The sequence below is a fragment of the Trachypithecus francoisi genome, unplaced genomic scaffold (assembly GCF_009764315.1).
Source record: "Trachypithecus francoisi isolate TF-2019V2 unplaced genomic scaffold, Tfra_2.0 Lachesis_group3, whole genome shotgun sequence".
Classification (NCBI taxonomy): domain Eukaryota; kingdom Metazoa; phylum Chordata; class Mammalia; order Primates; family Cercopithecidae; genus Trachypithecus; species Trachypithecus francoisi.
Genome location: NW_022681468.1, coordinates 2,401,330 through 2,427,647, shown reverse-complemented (window position 1 = coordinate 2,427,647; position 26,318 = coordinate 2,401,330). Strand labels below are relative to the sequence as shown.

Below are 26,318 nucleotides of genomic sequence, written 5' to 3'. Positions count from 1 at the left end.
TCCTGGCCCGCCGGCTGGTGGTGGGGTGTGGTGTGCTGGCACAGTGTCTAGTGAGCTGTTCCAGGTCCCAGGTTCGCCCTTTTCTGCTACTGGGCAGTCCTTCTGGAAGCCCTGGAGGAGTGGCTGGTGCCTAGGGCCTGGGAGGGCACCCGGCTTCCATCCAGCCTAAGTCTTGGGGCTCTCTGTGAACTTTCTTTCGCAGACTTGGTTCTGTTCCAGGTCCTGGGAGGGGCCTGGAAGCTGGTGCCAGGCATGGGTTGGGCAGGGTGAGCCCTCCATGGTGGTGAGGAAGGGGACTGTCTGGGACGGCAGGGCCTCTGTCTGGAGTGTCCCTCCCAGGTCTTGGGATGGCTTGTTCTGCTGATGGGCCATGCCTGGCCTCTGACCTGTGCCACTTGGGGCACCCTGAGGATGCTGGGCCCTCCAGACCAGCCCACGTCCCCTCAGCATGGGGACCCTAGTCCTCTGCCAGCCTGGACATAAAGGACACCTCGGGCAGTGGTTATTCATTGGACACTTGGGGCCGAATGACGGTTGGCACCCGGGTGACCGTGACCGGACCAGGCCGCGGTGCCCAAGGGGGTCCTTGGAGAGCTTGGGGCAGTGGGCCCTTGGGGCAGAGGGCCGGGGCGAGGGGTGGCCAGGCTGAAGCAGGCTGCCTTCCCTGCCCTGCCTAGTGTTGCATCCCCCACACCGCCCAGGGCCGGGTTTGGCCTGAGGGTCCCACGTGTCTGGGAACTGAACGTGTGGAGGTGGAGCTCACGTTTGCTGGGCCGTCCCGGGCGTTTAATTACGTTTGTGCTTCATTACGAGGCGGCCTCCCTTTCTGGGATTTATTTGAGCTAATGAGTTGGAAATGCCAGGGTAGTATTTCAGATGAGGGAGCGCCATACATCACCATACGTGGGGCAATTAGTGCTCCTGCCAAATAGTTACTGTGGTTTCTTCTCTAATTATGCCGCTGGGTGCTCCCGGGTGGCTCAGGGGTGAGAGGGTGGGGGGTCTGTGTCCATTGGTCTTGACCAGTGTGGTCACTGCGATTCTGGAGCTTGATGGGGGAGAGGCGGAAAGTCTGGCTCCTGGGCCACCATCTGCCTCCCTCTCTGCCTCCAAGGAGTCCTGCTGGGGCAGAGCACCTACACACCCCGAGCCGGGGATGTGACCTCAGGGCCCAGGCAGGCCTTCCCCACTGGCCCTGTCTCCCAGCTCTGATTTCTGGGGCCTTCCCGGCTTCACAGGCTGGGCTCTGGGGGTGCAGAGCCCCCAAGAATGTGCTGGGCTCTGGGGTGCCCAGGCCTGTCTCTGCCACTCCAGGTGCCAGGGGCGGTGGTGTCTCTGCCCTTGGGTTCCTCACACGCACTCTCTCCTTCCCTCCAGGCCGAGGCAGCGGTGGCGGCCGTGGCGGTGGCAGACACGGTCCGAGAAGGCCCCCCCGTGGCGGGCCCTGATGGTTTGTCGAAGGCCTGGGGCCGTGGTGGGGCCTGCACATCCGCTCTGGTCACCCCGACCCCGGGCTCGGTGGGGGGCTCCACAGGCCCCTCAGCTGCAGCCTCTTTCTTCATAAGGTACGTCCTGGGGTTTCCTGGGTAGCCTCATGGGCGGGGCCCCATGGCCCTGGCTCTGAGCCCCTGGGGGACGTCGGGCATGCTTGCTGTCAAGATGAGTGGATGGGGAGCTGCACAGAACGCACCTGCTGAGCTGCTCGCAGCCTGCCGGCCTCTTGGGCCCCGTGCCAGGACAGCGCTTGTCCTGTGGGTGTCAAGAGATATGTTGGGGGGCATCTCACCCTCGGGGGAGCCCTGCCAAGGAGGGGCTTTGTGGCCAGGACCCTGCCTGAGTTGGAGCCTGGTCCCTGCCTCTTCTGAGCTGTGCAATCTTGGGCAAATCACCTGATCTCTCTGTGCCTGGGTTTCCTCCCATCAGCTGGGCTCTTCCTCATAGAGTCTCTGTGACTGCAGCAAGAAAATGTCAGTGAAGCCCAGAGAATGTGGCTGGCCCAGAGTGGGGCAGCTCAGCTGTGGACACTGGGGGCTGCCCGGGGCAGGTGCAGGCTGCGGCCACAGAGATAACAAGGCCGGTCTTCAGGGCAGCACGAGGGGAGGGGCAGCAGGGGCTTGAGCGGGTGCCTACAGTGCCAGTCGGGCTTGTGGCTGTCAGGTCCAGCTCCACCAGGGGCGTCCCACATTGGGGGACCATGTCTGATATCACTTGGTTCCTTTCCCAGGCCGTGAGCTCAGGGTGCCTGGTTTCTCTGCGCTCCCCTCTGCTGACCCCCACCACTGCCGGAATGCCAAGCCTGAGGCCCTGCAGGCACCAGGTCCTCAACCGACTGCTGTTGTGGATGTGGTGGGCCAGGCAGAGGGAACAGGAGAGCAGAGGGGGGAGGGGGAGTCGGCATGGAGGGGCATGGCGTGGGAGCTTCCACTGGGCCCTTCCCGGCAGGGCCTTTGGTCCTGGGGACCCGTGGCAGAGCCCTCTCTTATCCTGGTGGTGTCAGGATGCGGATCACAGGATGTAATTGCTGTAATGCCTGGTAATGGCAGGCCCAGCCGCGGGTCACTGTCCCATTAGCAGCCCCGCACGGGTGCTGATAAGCTTGAACATGCATCACACCCGACGGCCAGAGACTAGGGCGTCTTATCAGCGCCGGCCCTGGGGACTGTGCGGTCTGATTGCAGAGTGACGGGGCATATGATTAGGGCATTGTCGCACGCCGTGTGCCGGGCTGAGGGCTGATGAGCACACCACCGCGTTGGAGCCCAGCCAGGCCGCACACATGACCAGTGTGGCCTCAGCGCCACCCCAATTAGGCGCCGAGAGCACGGCTGGTGGGGACCCTGGTGGGAGCAGATGGGGGTCCTGCCCAGCTTGCTCTAGGGTCCCCTGTGTGTGTGCCAGCCCACCCTGTCACAACCCGCCTAGTCCTGAATTAAAGGGCCTGTGCGGCTGAACTGGGCACGGACCTGTGGCCGTGCTCCTTTGGGTCCTGTTTGGCAGGAGGATTTGAAACGTGGAGACTTCCAGAAAAGAAAGAATACCTGCAGTGCTCAGAGCTCCCCCCTCCCGTCCCTGACGCTAAGCCCCCTGGTGCCCAAGGAGAGTTCCTGACCCTGGGAAGTAGGGGTAGGGTGTCAGCCCCCAGCCTGGCTCGTTGGTGTCCTGGAGCCCAGCAGAGCGGCCCTGGCTGCCTTTTGTTTGGGAACTGAGGCCGGTGCCGCTCCCCAGCCTCGCTGTCTGCTGACCTTGGGAAGTTACCATAGAAACCAGCGCATCAGGCTGGGGACCCAGAGGCGGGTCTCCCGAGGCAGGGGGCGCTGCCGGCCGCCATTACTTCCAGCCTGTTAGGCACCCTGGGTCTCAGCGGCTCCTGCCAGGCCACTGCAGGTGGCAGGCTGTGGGTCAGGTTGTGGTGGCAGACGTCCTGGCGGGTGGGCCCCATCGGTGGGTGCCTGACATGGGCTGGGGTCAGTGGTGGGTGACCTCCTCTGTGGGACTGCAGTACCCTGCACCCTCAGGGTGAGATCAGAGGGGGTGTCTGCTCCTGGGTTTTGTGGATGTGGGTTGTGGCTCTGAGTGGGGATGAGTCCGCTAGGAGACAGTGGAGCTTCAGCCCCCGCCCCGGGGTTCTTGGGCACATGCTGAGGATACCTTCTGTGTTCCCACCTCCACCCTTGCAGAGGACCCGGGAGGGGGTGGCACTGACCCAGCCCCTGCTCTGCCCTTGGGAAGTTTGCAGTCTGGAGGGACCGAGGGACACCTCTGTGGAGGCAGCCTTAGATGGCAGCATGGGACCGTGCAGCAGCCAGGGCAGAGTGGTCTCTCAGGGAGCGGGCTTTGAGGGTTAAGTAGGAGTCTGGCAGACAGCATTGCCAAGTGGAGACAGAATGGGGTAGAGGTCAGGAGTTTGGGTTTTTGAATCTTGTGGGCCTAGGGAGTCTCGACTCTGCTGCTACCCACAAGCGCCCCCAACCCCGGCTAGGGCACCAGCCTCAGGCTTCCCTCTGATCCTTCCAATGGCCTCTGGACTCCTCATCTCCACACGGGGAAGCTGGGATGTGCAGTGATCCCATGGGTGCTTGGGGGCCTGGGTTTCGTTAATGCTAACAGGGGCATAGATAGAGCAGGGGCTGAGCCCCGTGCCCTCACCCTGTGGGTGGGGCCTGGGGGAGATGCAGGGACAGGCCGCGCAGCTGTGATAGAGCTTGGCATGCTGGCCCAGTAAGTGTTCAGGAAGGTGGGGTGCTAGACCGGGTGGCCCCCGGGGTTAGGAGTGTTCCGAAGGCTCTGGCAACTCTGATGATGCTGTCTGCGGCCTCACTGGTTCGTGCTGGCACTGGGTGCCTCTGCAGTGCCTCCTCTGAGGTACTTCTGCCATCACACTCTCACCTGCTCGCTGCCATGCTGGTACGGGGGTCCCCTCCAAGACCCCAAATCAAATGTCTTCGAGTTTGCTTCCCTTCGGTGGGGGGCACCTCATGGCACACGCAGGTACCCAAACCCCCCACTCCCCACCCCGTTGTGGCCTCAGCAGAGCCCCCCGGTGTCTGCCTGGATGCCCAGACCCATGGATGGTCAGGCTGGCACCCAGCAGAAGTACAGTGCCTGGAGGGGGCGGTGCACTGCCCAGAGGCTTAGCTGGAGACCCGCACGGAAGGCACTGTCTGGAGAGGTGTCCCCTCCCCCCCCCCCCGTCTTCTGGCCTGTGGGTGAAAATCCAGGACACAGGAAGTGCGGGCCACAGCAGGGCTGGGAGTTGGAGAGGCTGATGCCTCAGTTCCTGGCCTCAGGCCCCAGCTGCCTCCAGCTGGGGTCCAGGGTCCCCTTCGTAGGTCTGCAGGACCCAGCTGGGGTCGCCCGACGCCTGCCCTGGTTCCTTGGTGAGGCAAGTCTGGCAAGTGGCAGGTGTCCCTGGGGTGAGGTGGAGTAGGGAGGGTGGGGCTTAGTCCACCAGCCCCACACGGCCCAGTGCGGAAGCTCTGGGTTGGCCATAACTGATTCCTGCACGCGACAGAACAGGCTCGTGTGTCTCCTTGGGGTAATTAAGGGCCTTGCCATCAAGGCCAACTGCCTGTGAAATTACCCTCTTGTTTGGAAGAGGTGATTTTTCTCTGTTAAAAGGAAAATATTTCCCTTTCTGTTGATATGAATCGATGGCCAGGGCCAATGAGCTCAGGCAAGGCTGTGGGATTGCAGCAGGACACCCAGTGGCCCTGGGGGCCGCTCAGGAGCCCGATCTCTGGTTCATCCTCAATCACACATATTCTGAGGGTCTTCTGTGAGCATCTGCCTTCAGTCCCCCTGCTGGGAGGGACACAGCTGTGTAAACTGGTGTCTCACGGCAGGGGATAGTTTCTATAGAAGCAGGAGGCGCAGGGGCTGGGGACGCCCGTCTCAGGGCATCAGGGCAGGCTTCCTGGAGGAGGTGGCTTGTGAGGATGGGGGCTGTTTATGCAGGTGAAGTTCCTGCTTTTCTGAGTCTTCCCTTCAGAGTCAAACCCCTCAGACTCGCGCACTGAGGGCTGCTGCTCCCTGGCAGTGTTGGGTGTGGAGGGTGTCTGCCGTAGCCTGGGGGACACAACCCCCACTGCTCAGAAAGTAAGTTCGTGCCTCCGCAAGGCTGGCGGCCCTCAAGGGCTGTTGAACCCAAGCCTGGTAGCCAGGCGGGGCTGCTGTGTCGGACGGGTGTTTCCATGGGGGCCTGAATTTCATCAAAGCAGAATGCCCGTTCTGGGGCCTTGTTAACGCAGTGACAGGCCTTTGAGTCATACCAGGGAGGTAACCCCGTAAAAGCAGGCACTGGGAGGGCCCAGGGCTGGGGTGCAGCCTGTTGGCGATGGGCCCCAGGAGGAGGGGGCGCCTCAAGTTAGGTCAGATTGTGGGGTGGAGATGTGGGCCAGACAGCCTTCCAGACTAACAAGGCCGGTGGAACCGCAGAAGACGCCAGGTCCCAGCCTCTGTCTGGGCGGCCTGGGCCCTGGGTGTGCGTGCTGTGGCCCAGGCACACCTGAGGTCTGTGCTGCAGACGCTGGCTCCTGGGAGGGTCACTGGAAGGGCAGGGCCCTTGTGGCCTTGCGCGTGGCCGATGGAGCAGAGCGCCAGCCTGGTTTTGGCCTCTGCAGACCTAAGGCTCCAGCCTCAGTATCCCTCTGGCCTCTCCAAGTGCTGCTGCAGTCTCCGGTGCTCCGTGTCCCCTGGAGGCTTGGGGGTGTGGGTGCCGATGCCCTACTGCCCACAGCCTAGGGTCAGAGCTGGTACCCTGACCCCCCCCCAGCCTAGGGAGGGGCTGCAGGGGAGGTTTGAGGAGCCGGCTCTGGGTGGGCGTGACCTCTCCCCGTCCACTTGAGCCAACACCCTCCAGCGAGGGCCTGTGCTGGATGTCCCCCTACATCCATTTCCAGAGGAGGAAAGGGGTCCAGGGAGTCTCCCTGTGCCTTATGGGGACCACCGTGGGGACCGTCGTCAGTCCTGCCTGTCCAGGCAGGCTGGGGGGCTTCCCACCTGCACCTGCAGGGCCCTACCCTTCCCCCCTCCATGTCCTGAGAAACCTGGGGTCCCAGCCTTGGGGCAGTGACAGGCAGCGGGGTGGGGCAGCCCTGTCCCTGTCCTGCCTGCTAGATGTAGATGTTTTCCAGAGCAGGACCGCAGCTTCTTCCCTTGCAGGCGGCTGGCGGGAAGCTGAGGTGTGACCCAGGGTTGTGGGGTGGGGGATCTGGAACAGGAGGCTGAGGCTGGGGTGGTGGGTGGGCAGGAAGAACCCCAGAGCAGACAATGGTGAAATCCAAGCCTTCTCCCACCCACGCCCCTACACGTGCAGATGCAGCCCTGCCTGCCTGCCTCTGGCCTCGCCCGGGCCCCTGCCCAGTCTCTGCCCCTCTGGGGGCTCACTTTGAGGTTTGGGTTGCGGCTCTGTCCTCTGCACTTCCCAGCGTTCCCCTCTGCCCGGGCTTCTTGCCCTGTGGACAGACGCACAGACACACAGACAGCGCGGGCGACTGTGTCGGCCTCCACCCTGTCCTTGGTCTGCTGTGTGAGTGATCTTTGGGTGAGGAGGGGACAAGGGCCTCTTCCTTGCAGGGCAGTTGTGAGGTTTACAGAGATGAGGCTTAGGCACGGTATTGGGTAAATGCTGGCGATGCCAGGTGAAATCCAGGGGTCTCAGGCACACAGGCCTGGGCCCCAGGATGCAGGTGCCATTGCTACCTCCAGCTGTGGGCCAAGAACCCAGCTCCCCGAGGCAGTGGGCTTCCCACACCTGGAACTACCAGGGCTTCTCCTGGGTAGCCCTGGGTTTGGTTCCTGGGATTCTTACTCCTGGCACCGCCCCCCCAGCTCCACGTCTTGCCTGGGTGGCTGCAGGCACCGCCTGCCACTGCCCTATTAAGGACTCCACCATGTGTCGTAGATTACTTTTATTTTCCACGATGACACCTCACTAGGAGGAAAGCCGTCCCTGGGGTCTCTTAAAAGACAGCTCCTATTCAAGATGAAAGAAGTTAAGCAAAACGCCGGCGCTGCAGCCACCGCAGTGGGGGCCGCGAGAGACTGGGCCCGGCTCTGGGGTGCAGGTCCTTCCACACTGGGGTCAGTTTTAGGGAGTCAAGATAGACTTGAGAGGCCGAGGGCTGTGGGCAGCATGGGGCACATTAGGGGACAGAGGAGCCCAAGGTGGGTCGGGAGAGCACCAGTGGGCAGCGTTCACCACACCCTTCGCCAGGTGGCATCCTGGCCTCTGGCCCGCATGGGAGCACCTCCTGTTGGGAGGTGGTGACACCCAGTGTGTGTGTTCGTGCACCCCTGCAGCGTCCTGGTGTCCCTGTGCTGGTGGGTTCACAAGCCGGGGTAGGGGCTCTGGGTGCCTGCAGCAGAAAATGTGCTGGGAGGGTGTGGGGCCCCGCAGGGGTGGGGTGGGTGGGCCACAGAGAAGCCATGCTAGGGAATGAGTGGGTGTGGCCCAGTGACCTGACCTGCAGACACATCCCCAGCAGCAGGGTTAGCACAACCAAGGCTCAGGTGCGGCGGGCCTGTACTCTGTGTGTGTGCGCACATCTGTGTGTGTATGTGTGTGTGTGTGCGCGCGTCTGCGTGTGTGTGTGCATCTGTGTGTGTGTGCATCTGTGTGTGTGTGCGCGCGTCTGCGTGTGTGTGTGCATCTGTGTGTGTGTGTGCATCTGTGTGTGTGTGCACGCGTCTGCGTGTGTGTGCGTGTGTGTCTACGCGTCTGCGTGTGTGCGTGTCTGCGTGTCTGTGCGTCTGCGTGTGTGTGCGTCTGCGTGTGTGCGTGTCTGCGTGTGTGTGCATCTGTGTGTGTGTGCATCTGTGTGTGTGTGCATCTGTGTGTGTGTGCATGCGTCTGCGTGTGTGTGCGTGTGTGTCTACGCGTCTGCGTGTGTGCGCGTCTGCGTGTCTGTGCGTCTGCGTGTGTGTGCGTCTGCGTGTGTGCGTGTCTGCGTGTGTGTGCATCTGTGTGTGTGTGTGTGCATCTGTGTGTGTGTGCACGCGTCTGCGTGTGTGTGTGCATGTGTGTCTACGCGTCTGCGTGTGTGCGTGTCTGCGTGTGTGTCTGTGCGTCTGCGTGTGTGCGTGTCTGCGTGTGTGTGTGCATCTGTGTGTGTGTGTGCATCTGTGTGTGTGTGCACGCGTCTGCGTGTGTGCGTGTCTGCGTGTGTGTCTGTGCGTCTGCGTGTGTGTGCGTGTCTGCGTGTGTGTGTGTGTCTGCGTGTGTATGTGTGTGCATCTGTCTCTGTGTGTGTGTCTGCATATGTGTGTGGGTGTCTGTGTTTCTGTATGCATGTGTGTGTTTCTATGGGCGTGTGTGTCTCTGTGTCTCTGTATGTGTGTGTGTCTCTGTATCTCTATGCATGTGTGTGTCTGTGTTTCTGTATGCATGTGTGTGTCTTTGTGTGTTTCTGTATGCATATGTGTGTCTGTGTCTCTGCTTGTGTATGTGTGTCTATGCATGTGTTTGTCTCTGTGTCTCTATGCTTGTGTGTGTCTGTGTTTCTGTATGCATGTGTTGCTCTGTGTGTTTTTGTATGTATGTGTGTGTTTCTGTGTGTCTGTGTGTGTCTCTGTAGGGTGTGCATGTCAAGGTCCCCTGGGAGTCCACCCCAGTGGCTCCCAAGCCTGCATCAGCCTTCTCTGGAGGGTGTGTCAAACCCAAGTGTCAGCCTCTCCCAGGAGGGCCTGTGGTCTGGAGGCTTCGGGAGACGGCACCTTCTGGGAGTCCTGCACTGTGGGTGCAGGAATCCCGCAGCCCTGGAGGTGCTGGGGCGAGGCTGAGCCTCAGGGTGGACTGTGGGGTAGGGAGGCGCTCACCCTGGCTGAGGGGCAGGGTGGCAGCGGGGGCACCTCCCAGCAGCCCTGAGTGGCGAGGGGCCTCAGGGGCCCAGGAGCGGGGTGACAGGAACACCTGCTGTCACCCACCACTGATCTGCTTCTGCCTCTCCTCCCCAGGGCTGTGCAGAAGCTCAGCTTGGCCTCCAAGCGGAAGAAGCCCCACCCACCACCACCTCCAGCCACCCGCGGCGCCTCCACCTACCCCACCGACTTCAGCGGGGTCCTGCAGCTGTGGCCGCCCCCGGCGCCCCCCTGCCTACTCAGGGCTGCCTCCAAGACCAAGGACAACCCTGGCAGCATTGGGAAGGTAGACGCAGCCCCAAGTTCAGGGCCCTGGGTGGGGAGGCCAGGGGCGTCTGAGAAGATGCAGGAGGGGTGTGGGAGTGGAGGGGCTGCCACTTCCTTCTCTGGGTTGGATAAGAGTGGTCAGTGGGGTGCCATGGGGAGGCTGAGGTCCAGGTGGCAGCGGGGAGCCTGGGAGCCTGTACTGGGCTGGGACTGAGGGGATGGGCGGGGAGTGGCGTGTCCTAGGGGTCCCAGGAGCACGTGCTAGGTTCATCGTTGGGTGGGACAGCCAGGTCACGGGGCTCCCAGGGACTAAGGATTGGGTTTGATTCAGGGAAGCCCCTTGTGAAGGCTCCACTGAGATGCGGCCCTGAGTGGGCTGGGGGCAGGAGGGGACTCTCTGCTCTCCAGAGTCACCGTGTGCAGGCGGGCCCCTGCTGTGGAGGGGGCTGGGGGCAGGAGGGGACTCTCTGCTCTCCAGAGCCACTGTGTGCAGGTGGGCCCTGCTGTGGAGGGGGCTGGGGGCAGGAGGGGACTCTCTGCTCTCCAGAGCCACGGTGTGCAGGCGGGCCCCTGCTGTGGAGGGGCTGGGGGCAGGAGGGGACTCTCTGCTCTCCAGAGTCACCGTGTGCAGGCGGGCCCCTGCTGTGGGAAAGGGGGCTGTGTGATAGGTTGACTCTGGCGCCGCGCTCCAGATGGGAAGGCTGCAGCCTGTGGAGGGCCCAGGGTCTCCATCAGTGATAGGACAGGCTGGCTCCTGGCTGCCCCTGGAGCTCTGAGCCTGGGGCCTGTGGCTTGCTGGTTGTGCCCTCCAAGTCTTGGAGAAATACCTGCCCCTGGCTGGATGGTGGCCCTGCCTTCTGCTGGGAGCTGGCAGTGCCTGGTTCATGGGCCCATGGAGTGAGGCGGGCTCTCCGTGCCCATGGAGGGTGGGAAGCCGGTCACACAGCTCTGTGTGCCCTGTGGCTTTTCCCGCCCCTCTGCCTGCTGTGCAGCCAGCCCCTCCCGCCCAGCACCCAAAAGCACTGTCTGGCGCCTCCAGGCGCAGAGGAGGCCTTGGAGGCTCTGTGCCCCACATGGGCCATCAGGCTCTGTGCCTTTCTGGACTCAGTTGGACCACGATTCCCAGGGGTTCAGCTCCCCAGGGACAGGATCTGGAGGGGACGCTGTGCCCACGTTGGAGACCCCCTGACAGAAGGCCCCTGTCCCTGGGTCTGGGGCTGCCACAGGCCCCTCCCACTGCCCTAACTGCACTGGGTCTAGGGTGCCAGGAGCACCCCCCGCCCCCGCGGTCCTGGTGAAAGCCTCCTTGACCTTCACAGCTCTGTAGTCCTGCAGGGGCCTCCACACCTTGGGGTTTTGTTAGAGCTCGGGAGGTGGCAGGCTAGTGGGAGGGTTCTGAACAGGCTGGCTGCGGGGAAGGGCTTTAAGTGACTGTGTGTCTGGCCCCACCCTCAGTGGTGCAGCTGTGGGGGGGCTCTGCCCCCTGCCCGCCCAGTGATGTAGTGAGCATTGTACTTGCAGCCCCCGGAATGCTAATTTCAGTGACTTGAGCCCCCCAATCTCTCCAGGCCAGTCCTGGCCTGACCCAGTCCTGACCCTGGGTCTTCCCCACCCTTAACAGTTGCCTTGAGACAGGGCAGGTGGGTGCTGTGGGCCAGGCTGCCGCTGCCTTGGCTGTGTGGGTTGCAGAGCTGTGCTGAGAGCTGGGGAGGACGCCGAGGTCAGGTGTGGGCGGTGGTGGGCAGGCAGCATCCAAGTTCCCCACCCAGCCTGGGATCGGGGCCCTGGCTCTGGCCTGGGCCTGGCACTCAGACTGTTTGTGCCATCTGGTTGGGGCAGGGGGCAGAGGAGTCAGCAGCTCCTTCAGGAGTCTGCAGCACTTTTCCCAGGGCCCCGCGTTTCTTAGGGGACAGCTTCTGTCCCACTTCCTCCTGGGGGCAGCCTTGGCAGGGCTTCTCCCTTCTCTCCATGGTAGTCACACCCCCACCCTGCCCCAGAGCGCTCAGTGCTTCCCCAGCAACAAGGAGCCCTGGGTCACCAGCCTTCCAGCCCCTCTACCCTCCACACCCCCCAGCTTCCCGGGTGTTATTAGCACTAATGTCACATAGTCAGAAATGCCGCCTGAAAGGCGTTTAATATTGTCACAGAAAAGAAGTTAGATTATGTTCAATTTCTGACATTAATGTGCTACTTAAGATAATTCATCACATTGTGGTATTAAAAAAGACATCCCTGTCTGGGTGGGTGCCGAGCGGCGCCCCTCCCCCTAGCTGCCTGGGCTACCTCTCCAGAGCTAGAAGCCCTTTTTTAATGCAAAATGTGTTTTTTTTCCTACCAGGCAGCTATTCAGTAGGGCTTTGTAATATCTGAACATTTAGGGGAGAGACTTGCTGTGCCTTCTCCTGCAAAGACGCTGTCATTTCCCCGAAGTAATGACAGAGTTCTCTCTCGGCAGACAATGGCCTGCGCTGGGACCAGGGCAGTGTGGGGCAGGCTAGATGGCCGGTGCCCCCACTGTGGGCTGCTCCATCCCCTCCCTGGGGAGGCCCGCACCCTCTCCTCCCTCCTGGTTGTGAGCTTGTTCTGGGATTAATGCCGCTGGTGGAAAGGGCGGCTGGCAGATGTTGAGAGCCGAGCCGTGGGCCTCTCCACGCCACTCCTTCCCACTAGGAATTCTCTCAAATCTGCAGAACCCATTTGGTTCCTGAAGTGGTGAGGAGTTCACACTGGAAAAAAAATTGCCAAAAATTACCGGGAAGTGCACGTTTTCGTCTGCTTTGCGGCGGCGTCTGGAAATGAAATAGTTTTGTTCACGTTGTCAGGGGAATAAAAGAATCGATTCTCGCCTAATGGAGCCCAGGTTCTGAGTAGTACAATAGAAAAGTGTTTCTTCACGCCGCTCCCCAGAGAGCGGGCACTCCCGACTCCAGCGGCTTGCATATCAATGTGCCCCGTGCCCAGGGGGAGTAGATGGTGCCTGGTGCGAACTACCCACGGTAAACCAATTTTGCCGGCGTTATGTATGTGTCACTTACAATTAAATCTGTGAAAAATACTGGCTCTGAAATGCGTCTCGGGTAATTTGATTTACGCTGTAGTGGAGAAATCAGAGAGATCAGTGCAGAGTGGACTGTGGTGTCCTCCAGCAGGAAATGGGGCCTGTCTCCGGCCCTGCGTTGGAGCCCTGGTTCAGGGTGGCCCTCGTGTGCGCAGCCTGTGCTGCTGGGTCAGACCCGCTCCTGGCATCGAGACACCAGATCCACCTGTGTGGGGTGTCCCTCCTGTGCATGGGTTTTGGAGTGTTTGCAGTGATTGCTCTGGGCTCCGGCATCCTGGGTCCTGCCCCTCCCCGGCATCTGTCCCTTCTCAGGGCGCTGGGGTTGGTGTCAGGATCTTCCGGTGCTTGTGTGGGGCCCAGTTTGGGATCTGTGTGTGTGTGCTTTGGAGACACCATTGCTTCTGCCCAGCACCAGGGCTGCCTGGTTCCCTGCCAGCTCAGGAGGTCAGGCTGGAAGCCCAGCCCCACCCTCAGTCTGCCCCCCAGGCCTCAGTCTCCCCAAGCCTGCAGTGGGGCCGGTGAGACTGAGGCGTCAGAATTGGCATCTTCCCTTGGATGGGATCCTTCTTGTTTTGCCCCTCCCCGTTTGCATGTGCATGGGCTTCCCCCTGCTTTCTGCTGACCCTAGTGCGGCAGGCCACAGGGTGCCAGGGTTCGGTTCCCTCAGCTGGCCCAGGTTGGAGGCAGCCATGCCCCTGGATGGCTCCCCTGGCAGCACCAGCCCTCTGTGGCTCTCACCCCTCTGTGGCTCTCACCCCTTATCTTCCAAGTGCTCCACCTTAGCCTGGGGAGCAGCCTGCAGGGGCTGGGCCGGGGGCTGTGCTCCTCCCTCCTGCCCTTTCCTGGACTGAGCTGCTCTGCAGGACCTGAGCATCCGTCTGTCTTTTCATGGAGGCGCCCGGAGCCTGCCGCCCCCTCATTCTCTGTGCCGCACATTCGGTGCTGACAGGCTGTGCACTGGCCTTGCCTCTCCCTGGCCCTCACCTTCTCTCTGCTCTGCTGACCTCACATGGGATCTGCTGTCGCCTGGAGCAGGGGCGCGGTGTCCACATTCCTGCGGTGGGGGTGTCAGTGTGAGGCCTGGCCCGCTGTCCCCTCCTGAGCTGGGCCCCTCCTGCCCTGTCACTAGTGGCCAGCTGGGCGGAGGCAGCTTCTCAGGTGCCGCCCACCTCTGCTCCAGGTGAAGGTTATGCTTCGGATCTGGCCCGCACAGGGGGCCCAGCGCTCGGCCGAGGCCATGTCCTTCCTGAAGGTGGACCCTCGGAAGAAGCAGGTGATCCTCTATGATCCCACCGCCGGTCCCCCAGGCAGCGCAGGCCCCCGGCGAGCCGCCACTGCTGCAGTTCCCAAGATGTTTGCCTTCGATGCCGTCTTCCCCCAGGACTCCGAGCAGGTACGGGCAGGCGGACTGGGCGTCCTCCTGGGGGCCCGGAGCTGGGCTGCTGGCTCAGCACATGGGTTAGATCTGCGCCCGCTTTTCCGTGCAGGGTGCAGAGGAAGAGTGAGCAAGGGGGGCCCGCTGTCTGCGGCGCCTGCCAGCTTACCTCCTTCATCGACCTGGCCGGCATCCTTGGGTGTCTCCACCCGCCCCTGCTGAGGCTCTGGGCCAAGTCCACAGGGAAAGGCCTGGTTTTCCGGAGCCCGCCCTCCGGGGAAGTTTTCTGAGCAGCTGTTGGGCTCTGGGCTCTGGGGGCGCCTGGTGCTCCCTGCTCATGCTGAGCGGTGGACCGTGTGGCCGCGTGTGCATCTCTCTACCCGTGGTGGTCCGCCCTCGGCAGCTGGACTTCTGTGCTTTGCGGGTGTGTGTCTGCACGTGTCTGGCCAGTCCCTCCTGCGTGTGTCCTGGGTCCTGTTCTTGTGTGTTCTGTGCTTTCCGTGTGCACGTGGGATCTGTCCTTGGTCCCAGGTGTGCAGCCCCATCTCCTTGTGGGCTGACTGCCTGCATGTGCCAGGACAGACCGGCCTCAGGCCCACAGATGTGGCAGAAGGAAGGGGCCACAGCCCCTGGGCCCTGGCACCTGCCTGATTCTCTGTGCCCCCCCAGGCCGAAGTCTGCTCGGGGACCGTGGCCGACGTGCTCCAGTCGGTGGTCAGTGGGGCTGATGGCTGCATTTTTTCCTTTGGCCACATGAGCCTGGGTAAGCGCCCTTGCCCCACCCTGGGTGGGTCCTGCTGACCACCCCCTCCCATCCTCATTATGGTGGTTGTTGGCAGCTTCTGGTGGGAAAGGAGGCTGGTTCTACACATGGGCAGTGGTGGGCATATGGGGTGAGGGGCTTGTGGAGAGGAAGCTGAACCCCTGCAGAACTAAAAGGCAGAGAGGGCTTAGGATGGATCCAAAGAGGCCCCTAAGATCTCAGTGCCCCTGGTTGACCCCAGGGACCCCAGGAGCCATAAAGGCTCCTTGCATGGTGTGTGGTGGGGCCTGACGCCCGCGTGGCCCCCAGGCAAGTCGTACACCATGATCGGGAAGGACAGCTCGCCGCAGAGCCTGGGCATCGTGCCCTGCGCCATCTCCTGGCTCTTCAGGCTCATCGAGGAGCGCAGGGAGAGGACGGGCACCCGCTTCTCCGTCCGGGTCTCAGCCGTGGAGGTGTGCGGGCGTGACCAGAGCCTGCGGGACCTGCTGGCCGAGGTGGCACCTGGCAGCCTCCAGGACACCCAGTCTCCGGGAGTGTACCTGCGGGAGGACCCCGTGTGTGGGGCGCAGGTGCGCCTGCCTACTGTCCCACCTTGGGGGAGGGGTCTTGTGCTCGGCCCTGAGCTGCTGAAGACACTGCAGCCTCTGCCTTTCCTGCAGCTCCAGAACCAGAGCGAGCTGCGGGCACCCACGGCTGAGAAGGCGGCCTTCTACCTGGATGCGGCCCTGGCAGCCCGCAGCACCAGCCGAGCGGGCTGCAGCGAAGACGCCCGACGCAGCTCCCACATGCTGTTCACGCTGCACGTATACCAGTACCGAATGGAGAAGTGCGGCCGGGGAGGAAGTAGGTGCCACGCCCGCACTCTCAGACCCCTGTGGGACATGTGTCTGCGGAGACCCAGGCACAGGGGCCCGTCATCCAGTGGCCCCTGGGGATGTCCCTGGGGTTGTCCCCTGCTTGGGCCTGGGGTGGGGCTGTGGAGCAGGGTCTGGGGGCCCCTGGCTACACCATCATTTGCTCATCTTGTGGTTCCAGTGTCCGGAGGCCGCAGCCGTCTGCACCTCATTGACCTGGGCAGCTGTGAGGCGGCATCTGGCAGGGCCGGGGAGGCTGCGGGGGGTCCCCTGTGTCTGTCCCTGTCGGCCCTGGGCAGCGTCATCTTGGCGTTGGTCAATGGAGCCAAGCATGTGCCATACCGGTGAGTGTGGGGCCTGGGCAGGTGCCCACCAGGGCGGCCCCTTGGTGACCTGGTAAATCCGTGTCTGGTGTGTCCGGTGCTGCTGTGGTCCCCAGCTCCTCAGGGCTTTGCTCCTCCACCACCTGACAGGCCTCACTGCCCGTGGGCTGCCTGGGGCACCACGCTGTGCTGGTGCCGGAGCTGGGTGGGAACGAGACTCATCCCAGGGCTGCCCTTGGCCAGCCTTTCCCTAAGCTCCCTTCCCAAGCCCTTGGTGTCTGAACCGCCTCGACCCCCAGGGACCACAGGCTCACCATGCTGCTGCGTGAGTCCCTGGCCACCGCCGGCTGCCGCACCACCATGATTGCCCACGTGTCGGACGCGCCAGCCCAGCATGCGGAGACGCTCAGTACCGTGCAGCTTGCCGCCCGCATCCACCGCCTGCGCAGGAAGAAGGCCAAGGTGCTCCCCACCTCCTGCCCACCTCATCCCAGGGCCCTCCCGGCTCCTGTGTCCACTGCAGGCCTCTGCTGGCCTGATTGGGGTGAGGGGGGGCAGCAGGTGGCCTGGAGCCTGGGTACATGTCCTGTGTGTTCTGGTGTTATGAGACTGTGCCCATGTGGCCCTCCCTGGGGGTGAGGAGCCCAGCCTGAGATCCCTGGATGCCTTGGGGCTTGCTGTATGCGGCTTGTGGTGGCCTCACTCCAGCCTGCTGCCCCTGCACAGGCCCTGGGGTGCTCAGGAGAGCCGCACCAACTCCACAGGGACTTCTTAGGGACCCATCTCTGGGGCTAGAGGGTGGTTACACGGCCCTTGGTGTGAGTCCTGGCCACTGGCCTGGGCACGCACGCTTGTCTCTTGAGCTTCCCGTTCCCTCCCGGTGTGGGGTAACACTGTTTTCTTTGTAAAGTTGCTAAGAATGGTCACTTAGGTTCTTCCCCTGAGACTCGGTACCGCTCCCAGTGTTTGGCGGGACATGGTCGGTGGTGGCTGCTGTGGTTTTCGTCACGGTGACCACAGCATTGGCCCTGTGCTCTGGGGAGGGTCGGGGAAGCGGGGTTGGGATGGGATGAGTGGGTGCAGGGGAGACTGGGCTCACCAGCTCCACTTTTCTTTCCCCAGTACGCCTCCAGCTCCTCTGGTGGGGAGAGCTCCTGCGAGGAAGGCCGGGCCCGTCGGCCCCCGCACCTGCGGCCCTTCCATCCACGCACTATGGCCCTGGACCCCGACCGCATGCCCCCCTGCCTGCCTGGTGACCCCGATTACTCCTCCAGCAGCGAGCAGTCCTGTGACACGGTCATCTACGTGGGGCCTGGTGGGGCAGCGCTGTCAGACCGGGAGCTCACCGACAATGAAGGTCCGCCTGACTTCGTGCCCATCATCCCTGCCCTGAGCCGCCACCGGCCCTCCAAGGGCCCCCGAGATGCAGACCACTTCCGCTGCAGCACCTTCGCAGAGCTGCAGGAGCGGCTGGAATGCATGGACGGCAGTGAGGGTCCCTCAGGAGGTCCAGGTGGCACCGATGGAGCTCAGGCCAGCCCTGCCCGTGGGGGCCGGAAGCCCTCGCCACCGGAGGCTGCGTCCCCCAGGAAGGCCGTGGGCACCCCGATGGCTGCCAGCACCCCTCGAGGCAGCTCTGGCCCAGACACCCACCAGGGTGCCCCTGAGCCCTGCAAGGCCACTGTCTGGGGTGACCAGAGAGAGGACGGCAGCACTCGGCCCCAGCTGGTGGTCCTGGAAAAGGCTGCAGTGGGTGGAGGCAGGAGGCCATTGCCCAGCCCGGCTCCCCCACCCCCTCAGTTGCTGGAAGCCTGCAGAACCCCAGAGGAGCCTGGGGGAGAGGGCACTGATGGAGTGGCACGGACCCCTCCCGTGGGCATGAGTGGGCAGGTGGCTGGGTCCCCGATGATTCCTGGGGCCACCTGCCCCCGCCTGGCTGCTGGCAGTTGCTGTCCGGAGCGGGGCCTGCTAACCACCACGGTGACCCTGCAGCGGCCTGTGGAGCTCAACGGCGAGGACGAGCTGGTGTTCACGGTGGTGGAGGAGCTGTCCCTGGGGGGGCTTGCTGGAGCTGGGCGGCCCACCAGCCTGGCTAGCTTCGACAGCGACTGCTCCCTGCGGGCCCTGGCCTCGGGATCCCGGCCGGTTAGCATCATTAGCAGCATCAACGATGAGTTTGACGCCTACACCTCTCAGGCCCCTGAGGGGGGTCCCCTGGAGGGGGCGGCTTGGGCCAGCAGCAGTCACGGCTCCTCCATCAGCTCCTGGCTCAGCGAGGTTAGCATCTGTACCGCCGACAGCCGTGGCCCCACGCCGCAGCCCCCCTTCAGCCCTGATGCGCTGGCAGGGCTTGACCCTGGGGGCCCCCCTGCTCTAGATGGTTCCTTGGGGGATGGCAGCTCTGGGTTCCTGGAGCCAGACAGACCTGACAGTCCCGGGCCAACCTGGGGTCTGTGCCCTGGGGAAGTGGCTGCAGTGGCCCCATCCCGACCCGGCAGGGAGCCCCAGGCCGGGCCCTCGCGGGGGGCATCCGCAGCACAGACCATCCACTCCAGCCTCCCCCGGAAACCGAGGACTGCCTCTGCCACCACCCGTGTGGGCTGCACTCGCCCGGGCCAGAGCCCACCTGGCCGTGGAGGCCTCTTTGAGGACCCGTGGCTGCTCCGGACAGGGGAGTGTGATGTCCAGGCAGCTTTTGCCGGCAGGGCCCCCAGCCCCACACTTGGCTCCCCCCGGCTGCCTGAGGCCCAGGCGATGCTAGCCTGTGCCCAGAGAGTGGTGGATGGGTGTGAGGTGGCAGCCAGGGCAGCCCGCAGGCCAGAGGCTGTGGCTCGGATCCCACCACTGCGGAGGGGTGCCACCACGCTGGGTGTGACAGTGCCAGCTGCGTCCTGGGGGGATGCTCCGGCAGAGGTGGTGGCCTGCTCGGGCAGCCTGAAGGCCTCCCCCACCAGCAAGAAGAGTCTGGCTCCCAAGGGGGGCTTCCTCCCGAGGCCCAGTGGGGCGGCCCCCCCGGCCCCACCCATGAGAAAGTCCAGCCTGGAGCACAGGAGCAGCCCGGCCTTGGTGCCTCCCCATGCCGTGAACCTGGCGCGTGCCGTGGCTGCTGCCGTCCTTCGAGGGGAGGAGGAGCCTAGGCCCGGCAGCCGGGCTGACCACTCTGTCCCCAGGGCCACGTGCAGCCTGAAGGCCCGGGCCAGCAAGGTAGAAGCGGCACATCGTCTTGCCGGCCACGCGTCTCTGGAGCGGTACGAAGGCCTGGCGCACAGCAGCAGCAAGGGCCGGGAAGCCCCTGGGCGGCCTCCCCGAGCCGTACCCAAGCTGGGTGTGCCACCATCCAGCCCCACACACAGTCCAGCTCCTGCCTGTAGGAGTGGCGCAGCCAAGGCTGTGGGGGCCCCCAAGCCTCCTGCAGGTGGAGGCAAGGGCCGTAGCCTAGTGGCTGGCGGGTCGCGGGCTCTGGGGCCTTCGGTGAAGCTGTCGGCGGGTTCTATGCCGGGCAGGAGCCCTGGCGGCCCTGTGGCCGGCCCCAGAGCAGCTCCACGGGCCGGGCCCAGTGTCGGGGCCAAGGCCGGCCGGGGTACCATCATGGGCACCAAGCAGGCGCTCCGGGCTGCTCACAGCCGCGTCCATGAGCTGTCGGCCAGTGGAGCCCCGGGCCGAGGTGGCTCCTCTTGGGGCTCAGCGGACTCGGACAGCGGCCACGACAGCGGTGTGAATGTTGGGGAGGAGCGGCCACCCCCAGGCCCGGCCCTGCCCTCACCCTACAGCAAGGTGACCGCCCCGCGGCGGCCCCAGCGCTACAGCAGCGGCCATGGCAGCGACAACAGCAGCGTGCTGAGTGGAGAGCTGCCGCCCGCCATGGGCCGCACCGCCCTTTTCCACCACAGTGGTGGCAGCAGCGGCTATGAGAGTCTGCGGCGTGACAGTGAGGCCACTGGCAGCGCCTCCTCCGCCCCTGACTCCATGAGCGAGAGTGGGGCTGCCTCCCCAGGTGCCCGCACCCGCAGCCTCAAGTCCCCCAAGAAGAGGGCCACAGGTAGGTGCGGAGGTGCACAGCCCTCTACAGTTGACGGGCTTTCTGTGTGTAGCTGTGCACAGCTCTCCACAGTTTGCAGAGCTTTCTGTGTGTAGATGTGCACGGCCCTCTACAGTTTACAGGGCCAGGAGATACTGGACAGATGGGCACAGCCTTCAAGGTCCCAGACATACACAGCCCTGAACAGTTTACAGACTCGCCTGGGGCTTTCTGTGTGTGGACGTGCACAGCCCTCTGCAGTTTATAAACACCCTGTACTTGCCCTTTTGTGGCCCCACCCTGCCCCAGGGGTCAATCCTAGTCTGTGTCAGGGCGAGCACAGGGGCAGCCCTGCACCGGTCGCCAGACTGGGGCACTGGACTTGGTTCAGGTCCTGGGCCTTGCTGGCGAGTGTCCAGCTGCCTGGGAGGGCGCCACCAGGGCTGCCCCAAGGGACAGAACTGCTCAGATCATGGCAGGGAAAGTGGGGGCACTCTTGAGAGCTGTGGGCCTGGCTTGGGGTCGGCTCCCTCCCTGCCCTGGGCAGAGCACCAGGCTGAGGATTCCTGGACTGGACCCCTAAGGTCTCCCGGTCAGGACTTAGGCTGGCTCCTCAGCGTCCCCTCAGGGTCTGTGCCTGGATTGGGCCCCGCCTCTGCTCACCCTGTGCCTGGCTGTCTGTTCCAGGTCTGCAGCGGCGGCGCCTCATTCCCGCCCCACTGCCCGACTCCTCTGCCCTGGGCCGTAAGCCCAGCCTCCCCGGGCAGTGGGTGGACCTGCCCCCGCCCCTGGCCGGCTCCCTGAAGGAGCCGTTCGAGATCAAGGTGTACGAGATCGACGACGTGGAGCGCCTTCAGCGGCCCCGCCCCACCCCGAGGGAGGCCCCCACTCAGGTAGGGCTGGGGTCTGTGAGCCCTGGCGGGGAGGCCTGGCCACAGATGGCAGAGTGAGCCATCTGATGGGCTCATCAGGCCTCTGGGGCTGCGGCTGGGCAGCCCCTGACCTCACTTTCTGTCCACAGCCCTCCCAGGACACGAAGGTAAGAGCGGCTCTGCCCAGCCCAAGCCTGTGGCAGCTCCGACACTTTCCTTGGGCAGTGGGTGGGTGGCTGGGGGGTCCTGAGGCCACTGCTCCTATCTGCTGGAATTCTCCCCAGTCGTGGGGAGGGTGGTCCTAGAGCGGTGCCAGGACCCAGACAGGCATGGGTGGGCTGCCCCAGGTCCGCCCCCTGCCCACCCTTGGAGCCCCACTGTGTGCCTGCCAAGGCCTGGCAGGTGAAGGGAGGCGGGGGCCACGGCAGGGCTGCTGGGGGTCTCTGGGGAAAGGGTCCCATGCCTGAGCCCCCCGCCCGGCCTGCCTCCCAGGGTCTGGCGTGTGTCAGTACAAGGCTGCGGCTGGTGGAGCGCAGGCAGCAGCGGCTACGGGAGGTGCAGGCCAAGCATGAGCACTTGTGCGAGGAGCTGGCAGAGACCCAGGGCCGGCTGATGCTGGAGCCTGGCCGCTGGCTGGAGCAGTGTGAGTCCCGCCCGCCCACGGACCCAGCCTGGCCCACCATGTGCCCTGAGGCCTGCCCTCCCCTTCCCTCCCTGAGCCCGTTGCTCTCCTGTACCTGCTCTCCCGTACCTCGTGATGGGAAGGCTGGAGGGCAGGGTCGGCCGGGCCAAGATGCCTTTCCTGGGGTCTCTGGGGGCCAGGTGGCTGCCCCCAGCCTCGGGCCTGACACAGGTGCCCCTCCCCTTTCCTCCCCTTCCCAGTTGAGGTGGACCCGGAGCTGGAGCCCGAGTCGGCCGAGTACCTGGCAGCCCTGGAGCGAGCCACGGCAGCCCTGGAGCAGTGCGTGAACCTGTGCAAGGCGCACGTCATGATGGTCACCTGCTTCGACATCAGCGTTGCAGCCAGTGCTGCCGTCCCGGGGACGCAGGAGGTGGACGTCTGAGGCTGGGCACCAGACAGGATGGGGTGTGCAGGGGGCTGGAGGACGGGACATGGGATGGAGCGAGGATGTGGTGGGGGCTGCGGGAGGAGGATGCGGAGGGATTCTGTGCAGGACAGGAGTGTCGGAGAGGAGACGGAGTGTGCGGGAGGGAGGGCCGGCCACGCGGTGGACAGAGCGAGGGTGCCAGAGTGACCGGAAGACCGTCACCACCCAACAGCAACGCAAGTGCCTTTGACCTTGATTTGGACCTTTCTCCCTTTTGCATTTGGTGCTACAGACTTGAGACACCAGCAGGAGTTGTGTTCAGCCCGGCCCCGCTGCGCCTGTCCGGCCCGGGGCTGGCGCCGGTTGTGTGTGCGTCCGTCTTGCCTTCTTTGCAGCCAAGCAGTTTTTGTGGCGCGGGACTTACCTGCGTACCCCAGGGGTCTTTCAGGATTCAGGATGACTTTTCTTTTACAATGGTTTCCTCTCAGCAGAGCCCGGATTGTGGGGGATCTGTGTGGGGTTCTCAACGCAGATCCATCCCGGGGTCTCTCAGGCAGGGACGGCTGACCTCGAGTCCCCTCCCTTCCCGAGAACCTGCTCTGTCCCAAGGGCAGCTAACAAGGGCTGAGCCCCAGGCACAGGTTGCCTCTTCCACGGCAGGAATTTTTACCAAAACCACAAGCAAAAAACAAAACAGACCACCACGACCAACAACAGAGATAGGGGGATAGGGTTTTGTAAAGGTTCTGTTAGGTTCATATTTTTATATCATTTTCCTCAAATGCGGAATTTGCCGTGGGAATTTGAAGACAAATGATCTATGTTTTTATGGTTTTCTAGGGAAGGTGTCCTGGGGGCCAGGCTGTCTCCAGCTGTGGGAGGCCTGCTCCCTGTGGGGGGCACCCTGAGCAGGGTGGGGGGCCTTGGGAGGTGCTTCTTGCCGAATGCAGACGAGGGGTGATCCTGCCAGCGTTTGCGACGTCCCTGCACGACAGGCTCATACTTTCTGAGGATCGTGCATAGTACAGGACGTCTGAACCTTTGTACAAATGTGTAGATGACATCTTGCTACAGCTTTTATTTGTGAATTAAAGATGCATCGGTGGTTCCCACGGCTGCTGAGTTCGTTGGGTGTCGGCATACCCCTCATGCCCTGGTGTGCTGCCCTCTGAGGGTTCCCGGGTGAGGGGCAGTAAGTGTGGGAAGCGTACATCCACGGGGACCCAGGGCTTTGGGTGCTGTGCCAGGGCCCACGATGCAGCCCCTGTGGGGCCCACGATGCCATGAGGGCCCTTCAGAGAAGGGGGAACATGACAGAGCTGGGATTCAAGCTTCCTCTCTGATCCGCTTTCTTGTTGGCTCTGCCCAGATCTTAGGGTCCCGAGGCTGGGGGAGGGAGCCAGGCTTGGGGGCTGGGCTGGTGGGAAACAGCCTTGTGTAAGCGGCCCCTGGCTCCCTTCTCTCTGGGTTATGCTATATGGGGAAGTTGAGGCAGGAGTGATGGCAGCATTTCCCTCCCAGAGTGTTATTGCCGTCCTCTGCCCCCTGCCTGCCTTTGCTCATGGGCTCAGGACCCCTGAACCACAGGAGGCCCCTCCCGGAGCAGCCTGGATGGAGGCTCTTCCCTGGAAGACTCAGGCCTGGGTCTGTCTTGGCCCTAGTTTGCTGGGTTTTCCCACCGTCAGAGGCCCCAGACCCTCTGGGGATCCCCAGCCCTTTGAGTGCTCTGAGCTCATGGCCTCACCTGACCTGTACATATGTCCTCTGGGGCCACCTTAGCTGTTGCTCTGGTTGCCTCCTGGCCTCTTTGGAGTCCTGTCTGCTTTGCATTTGGTAGGCCCCCAACTGAACCAGTTAGCTTCCTTAAGCCTGTTACTCTGTCCCCATGCCAGTATCTCCCGCCTGCCTGGCCTGCGAAGGTTGCGTCTGGGCACCTGCCCCTTTCTACGGCTTTGTACTGGCCTCCAGCTGCCCCACTCCACGTTCAACGTCAGGTCCTGGCCATGAGGCCTCACCATCCCCTGTGCTGTGATCCCCTGCCCAGTAGCTGGCTGTGCAGCCCCTCTCTCCCTTAGAGACTCCCCGTGTCCCTGGCTAGGTGCCCTTTCCTGGCTCCAGGCGGGAGATCATGGGGTCCCTCCTTGGTGGCTGCCCTAGGCCTCTCTGCCATGGCACGTCACACCTTGTGTGGTTTCTGCCTCTCTCCCTGTCTTGATGGGGCTCTTGGTGCCTGATGGGGTCTGAGTCATCGCCTTCCCCGATTCTGGGCACGGGGCTGGGGAGACACTGGCTGAAGAAGGAATGAATGAATACATGAGTGATGGCATCCCCTTAAAGAGGCTCTGGCTGTGGAGGAAGCAGGTCCAGGACAGCTCTGGCTGTCTGCAGAGAGTCTCCTGCTGGCCTTGCGCTGTGGTCCCACACACAGCCAGTCCTTCGTGTGGCCACAGGGTCATCCACACCCAGGCCACTAGTGTCCATCGCAGGTGGCCCTTTCTGGGATTGGGGTTGCAGGCCGGCCCGGGAGGCCGCTGGGGCCCCTGATTCTCCAGCCCCAGCTCCGCTTTTGTTTGAGGCCAGCGCTGCATCCCAGTAGAAACTCAGACTAATGTGGAGGGCAGGGTTGTTCCCGACAAGCCAAGGGCCATGCATGCCGGCTCTGTGCTGGGTTTGGAGACCTCGGCAAAGGGGTCGGGTCGGGGCAGGGTGTCATGGAGCTTGGGGTGGGGAGGGGTGATCCTCTCAGGACCCTGCTCTCAGGAGAGCCTGAGAAGCCCACCCACCCCATGTCCTGCAAACCCGGTGCAGCTGGCTGTGACCCCTGACCTGCACAGAGGCGCTGGCCAGGCACTCTGTCCATGGGATCCAGGACAGTGCTGGGGTCTGAGTGGGACTGGGTGGGTCAGGGTACCTCATCCTCAGGGACCAGGGTGATGCTGGACCCAGGAGGGAGGCTGGGGAGCTGCCCTGGAGCCCAGACCACTGCGGGGTGCTGGGCTCTTGCTGCCTTCTTGCGCTGCACCTGCACACCTGCAGGGGATGGGTGGGTGCTGAGGTGTGTCTGGGTGGGTTCCTTTCATTCATAGAGCGCACCACTGCCCCCTCCCAGTCTCTCTGTCATTGGAGGGGTCCAGAGCCTGCCTCTTGCTGGGGAGCCTCCCTGCCTGGACCCTGGTCCTCCCTGCCTGCTGGGCTGGCCTGGCTGGGGCCTCAGGGATGGTGGCGTTTGGGCAGGTCAGGCCGGGCCCATTTCCCACAGTTCAGGCCTGGCTCTCAGAGGGCGGTGCCTGTTTTACTGGACGTGGAATCCGCTGTCCTGGGGCCACCCCAGGAGCTGGGGCGGCTTTTCATCTGGGACATCAAAGCCCTCAGCCCTGTCATTAGGGGCTGGAAAGCTGGCTGGGGAGCGGCCCAAGTAGGAGTCACCCATTTTATGGATGGGAAAGCGGCAGCCGCCCAGGACCCAGCTCTTTGACTAAAGCCGAAGCTAAGGCAGTGGCACCGACGCAGCCTGCAGGGAGCCTCCACCTCCTGCTTCTGGAACTTTTGGGGAAACTGAGGCCCTGAGAGGGCAAGGGCTGCTTGAGCCTCCAACAAGTGTTCCTTGAGGGTGGCAGATTTGGAGCGTGCAGGGGCAGGATGGGAGGGGCTTACAGGGGAGGGTCAGGGTCAGCTCAGGCTGGGAGAAGTGGCGGCCTAGGGGGAGCCAGGCAGCTGCTGACGGTGGATGGCCAGGGCTGAGGTGGGTTTGGGGTTAGGGGAGTAAGCGCAGGAAAGGACCTTGCTGGGCTGTGCCGGGCACTGGCAAGATCCTCCCAGCTGGTGTCTCTTGTAGCCTCTGAGGCTGGCCTGGCATCTGGCCAACCTGCCCCTGCCATGGGGTGAGGTGCCCACCTGACTCACCCAGTAAGTCCAGACCTGCCCTGACAGCCCTGCCCACCGCAGCCCTAGCACGGGAGACCACGTTGTGAGATGAGGCAGCCGGGGCAGAGACCATCAGGCGGCTGAGAGGAGGCCAGAGCTGGGTGGGCTCGGCAGGCCAGTGGGACAGGAACTGAGCTACATGGCCTGGGACTCCACAGCCTGCCCTGCTCCCAGAGTGGCAGTTCCCCAGGGCCCTGCCAGCCTGTCTGCCCTACTCCTACTGGAGGGCGGCGGGGGTTTCCCTATTCCAAGGACTGGGATCCGAAGGAGGCGGAAGAGCAGAGGCCCCTCATCCCTGGACTCAGGATCCTTCTACCTGGCTGAGCGTGGCAGGCGTCTGGGAAGCGGCCTGCAGCTTCAGTAGCAGGCACTGGGCTCGGAGGTTCCCTGTGAGCCTCCTCCTGTGGTCACCGTCCCAGGGACCGCAAGTGCAACCCATGGCAATGGTCATGGGA

General features: G+C 63.5%; 1 protein-coding gene across 5 annotated transcripts in view; it reads left to right on the top strand.

Moving 5' to 3' along the window:
• KIF26A (kinesin family member 26A) overlaps window positions 1-23,048 on the top strand; it is a 42,788-nt gene extending 19,740 nt beyond the window's left edge. For 3 of the 5 annotated variants that reach the window (XM_033191107.1, XM_033191102.1, XM_033191104.1), the window contains 13 exons: window positions 1,378-1,565; window positions 9,454-9,643; window positions 13,863-14,075; window positions 14,727-14,820; window positions 15,130-15,392; window positions 15,483-15,666; window positions 15,859-16,021; window positions 16,300-16,462; window positions 17,123-20,039; window positions 20,706-20,911; window positions 21,040-21,057; window positions 21,383-21,533; window positions 21,773-23,048. In XM_033191107.1, coding sequence (XP_033046998.1) covers window positions 1,378-1,565; window positions 9,454-9,643; window positions 13,863-14,075; window positions 14,727-14,820; window positions 15,130-15,392; window positions 15,483-15,666; window positions 15,859-16,021; window positions 16,300-16,462; window positions 17,123-20,039; window positions 20,706-20,911; window positions 21,040-21,057; window positions 21,383-21,533; window positions 21,773-21,954 — 4,932 coding nt within the window. In that variant the 3' untranslated portion in view covers window positions 21,955-23,048. The remainder of the gene's footprint in view (window positions 1-1,377; window positions 1,566-9,453; window positions 9,644-13,862; window positions 14,076-14,726; window positions 14,821-15,129; window positions 15,393-15,482; window positions 15,667-15,858; window positions 16,022-16,299; window positions 16,463-17,122; window positions 20,040-20,705; window positions 20,912-21,039; window positions 21,058-21,382; window positions 21,534-21,772) is intronic. The other 2 variants (XM_033191103.1, XM_033191106.1) reach the window with 1 other exon arrangement.
• Window positions 23,049-26,318: the final 3,270 nt, after the last annotated feature.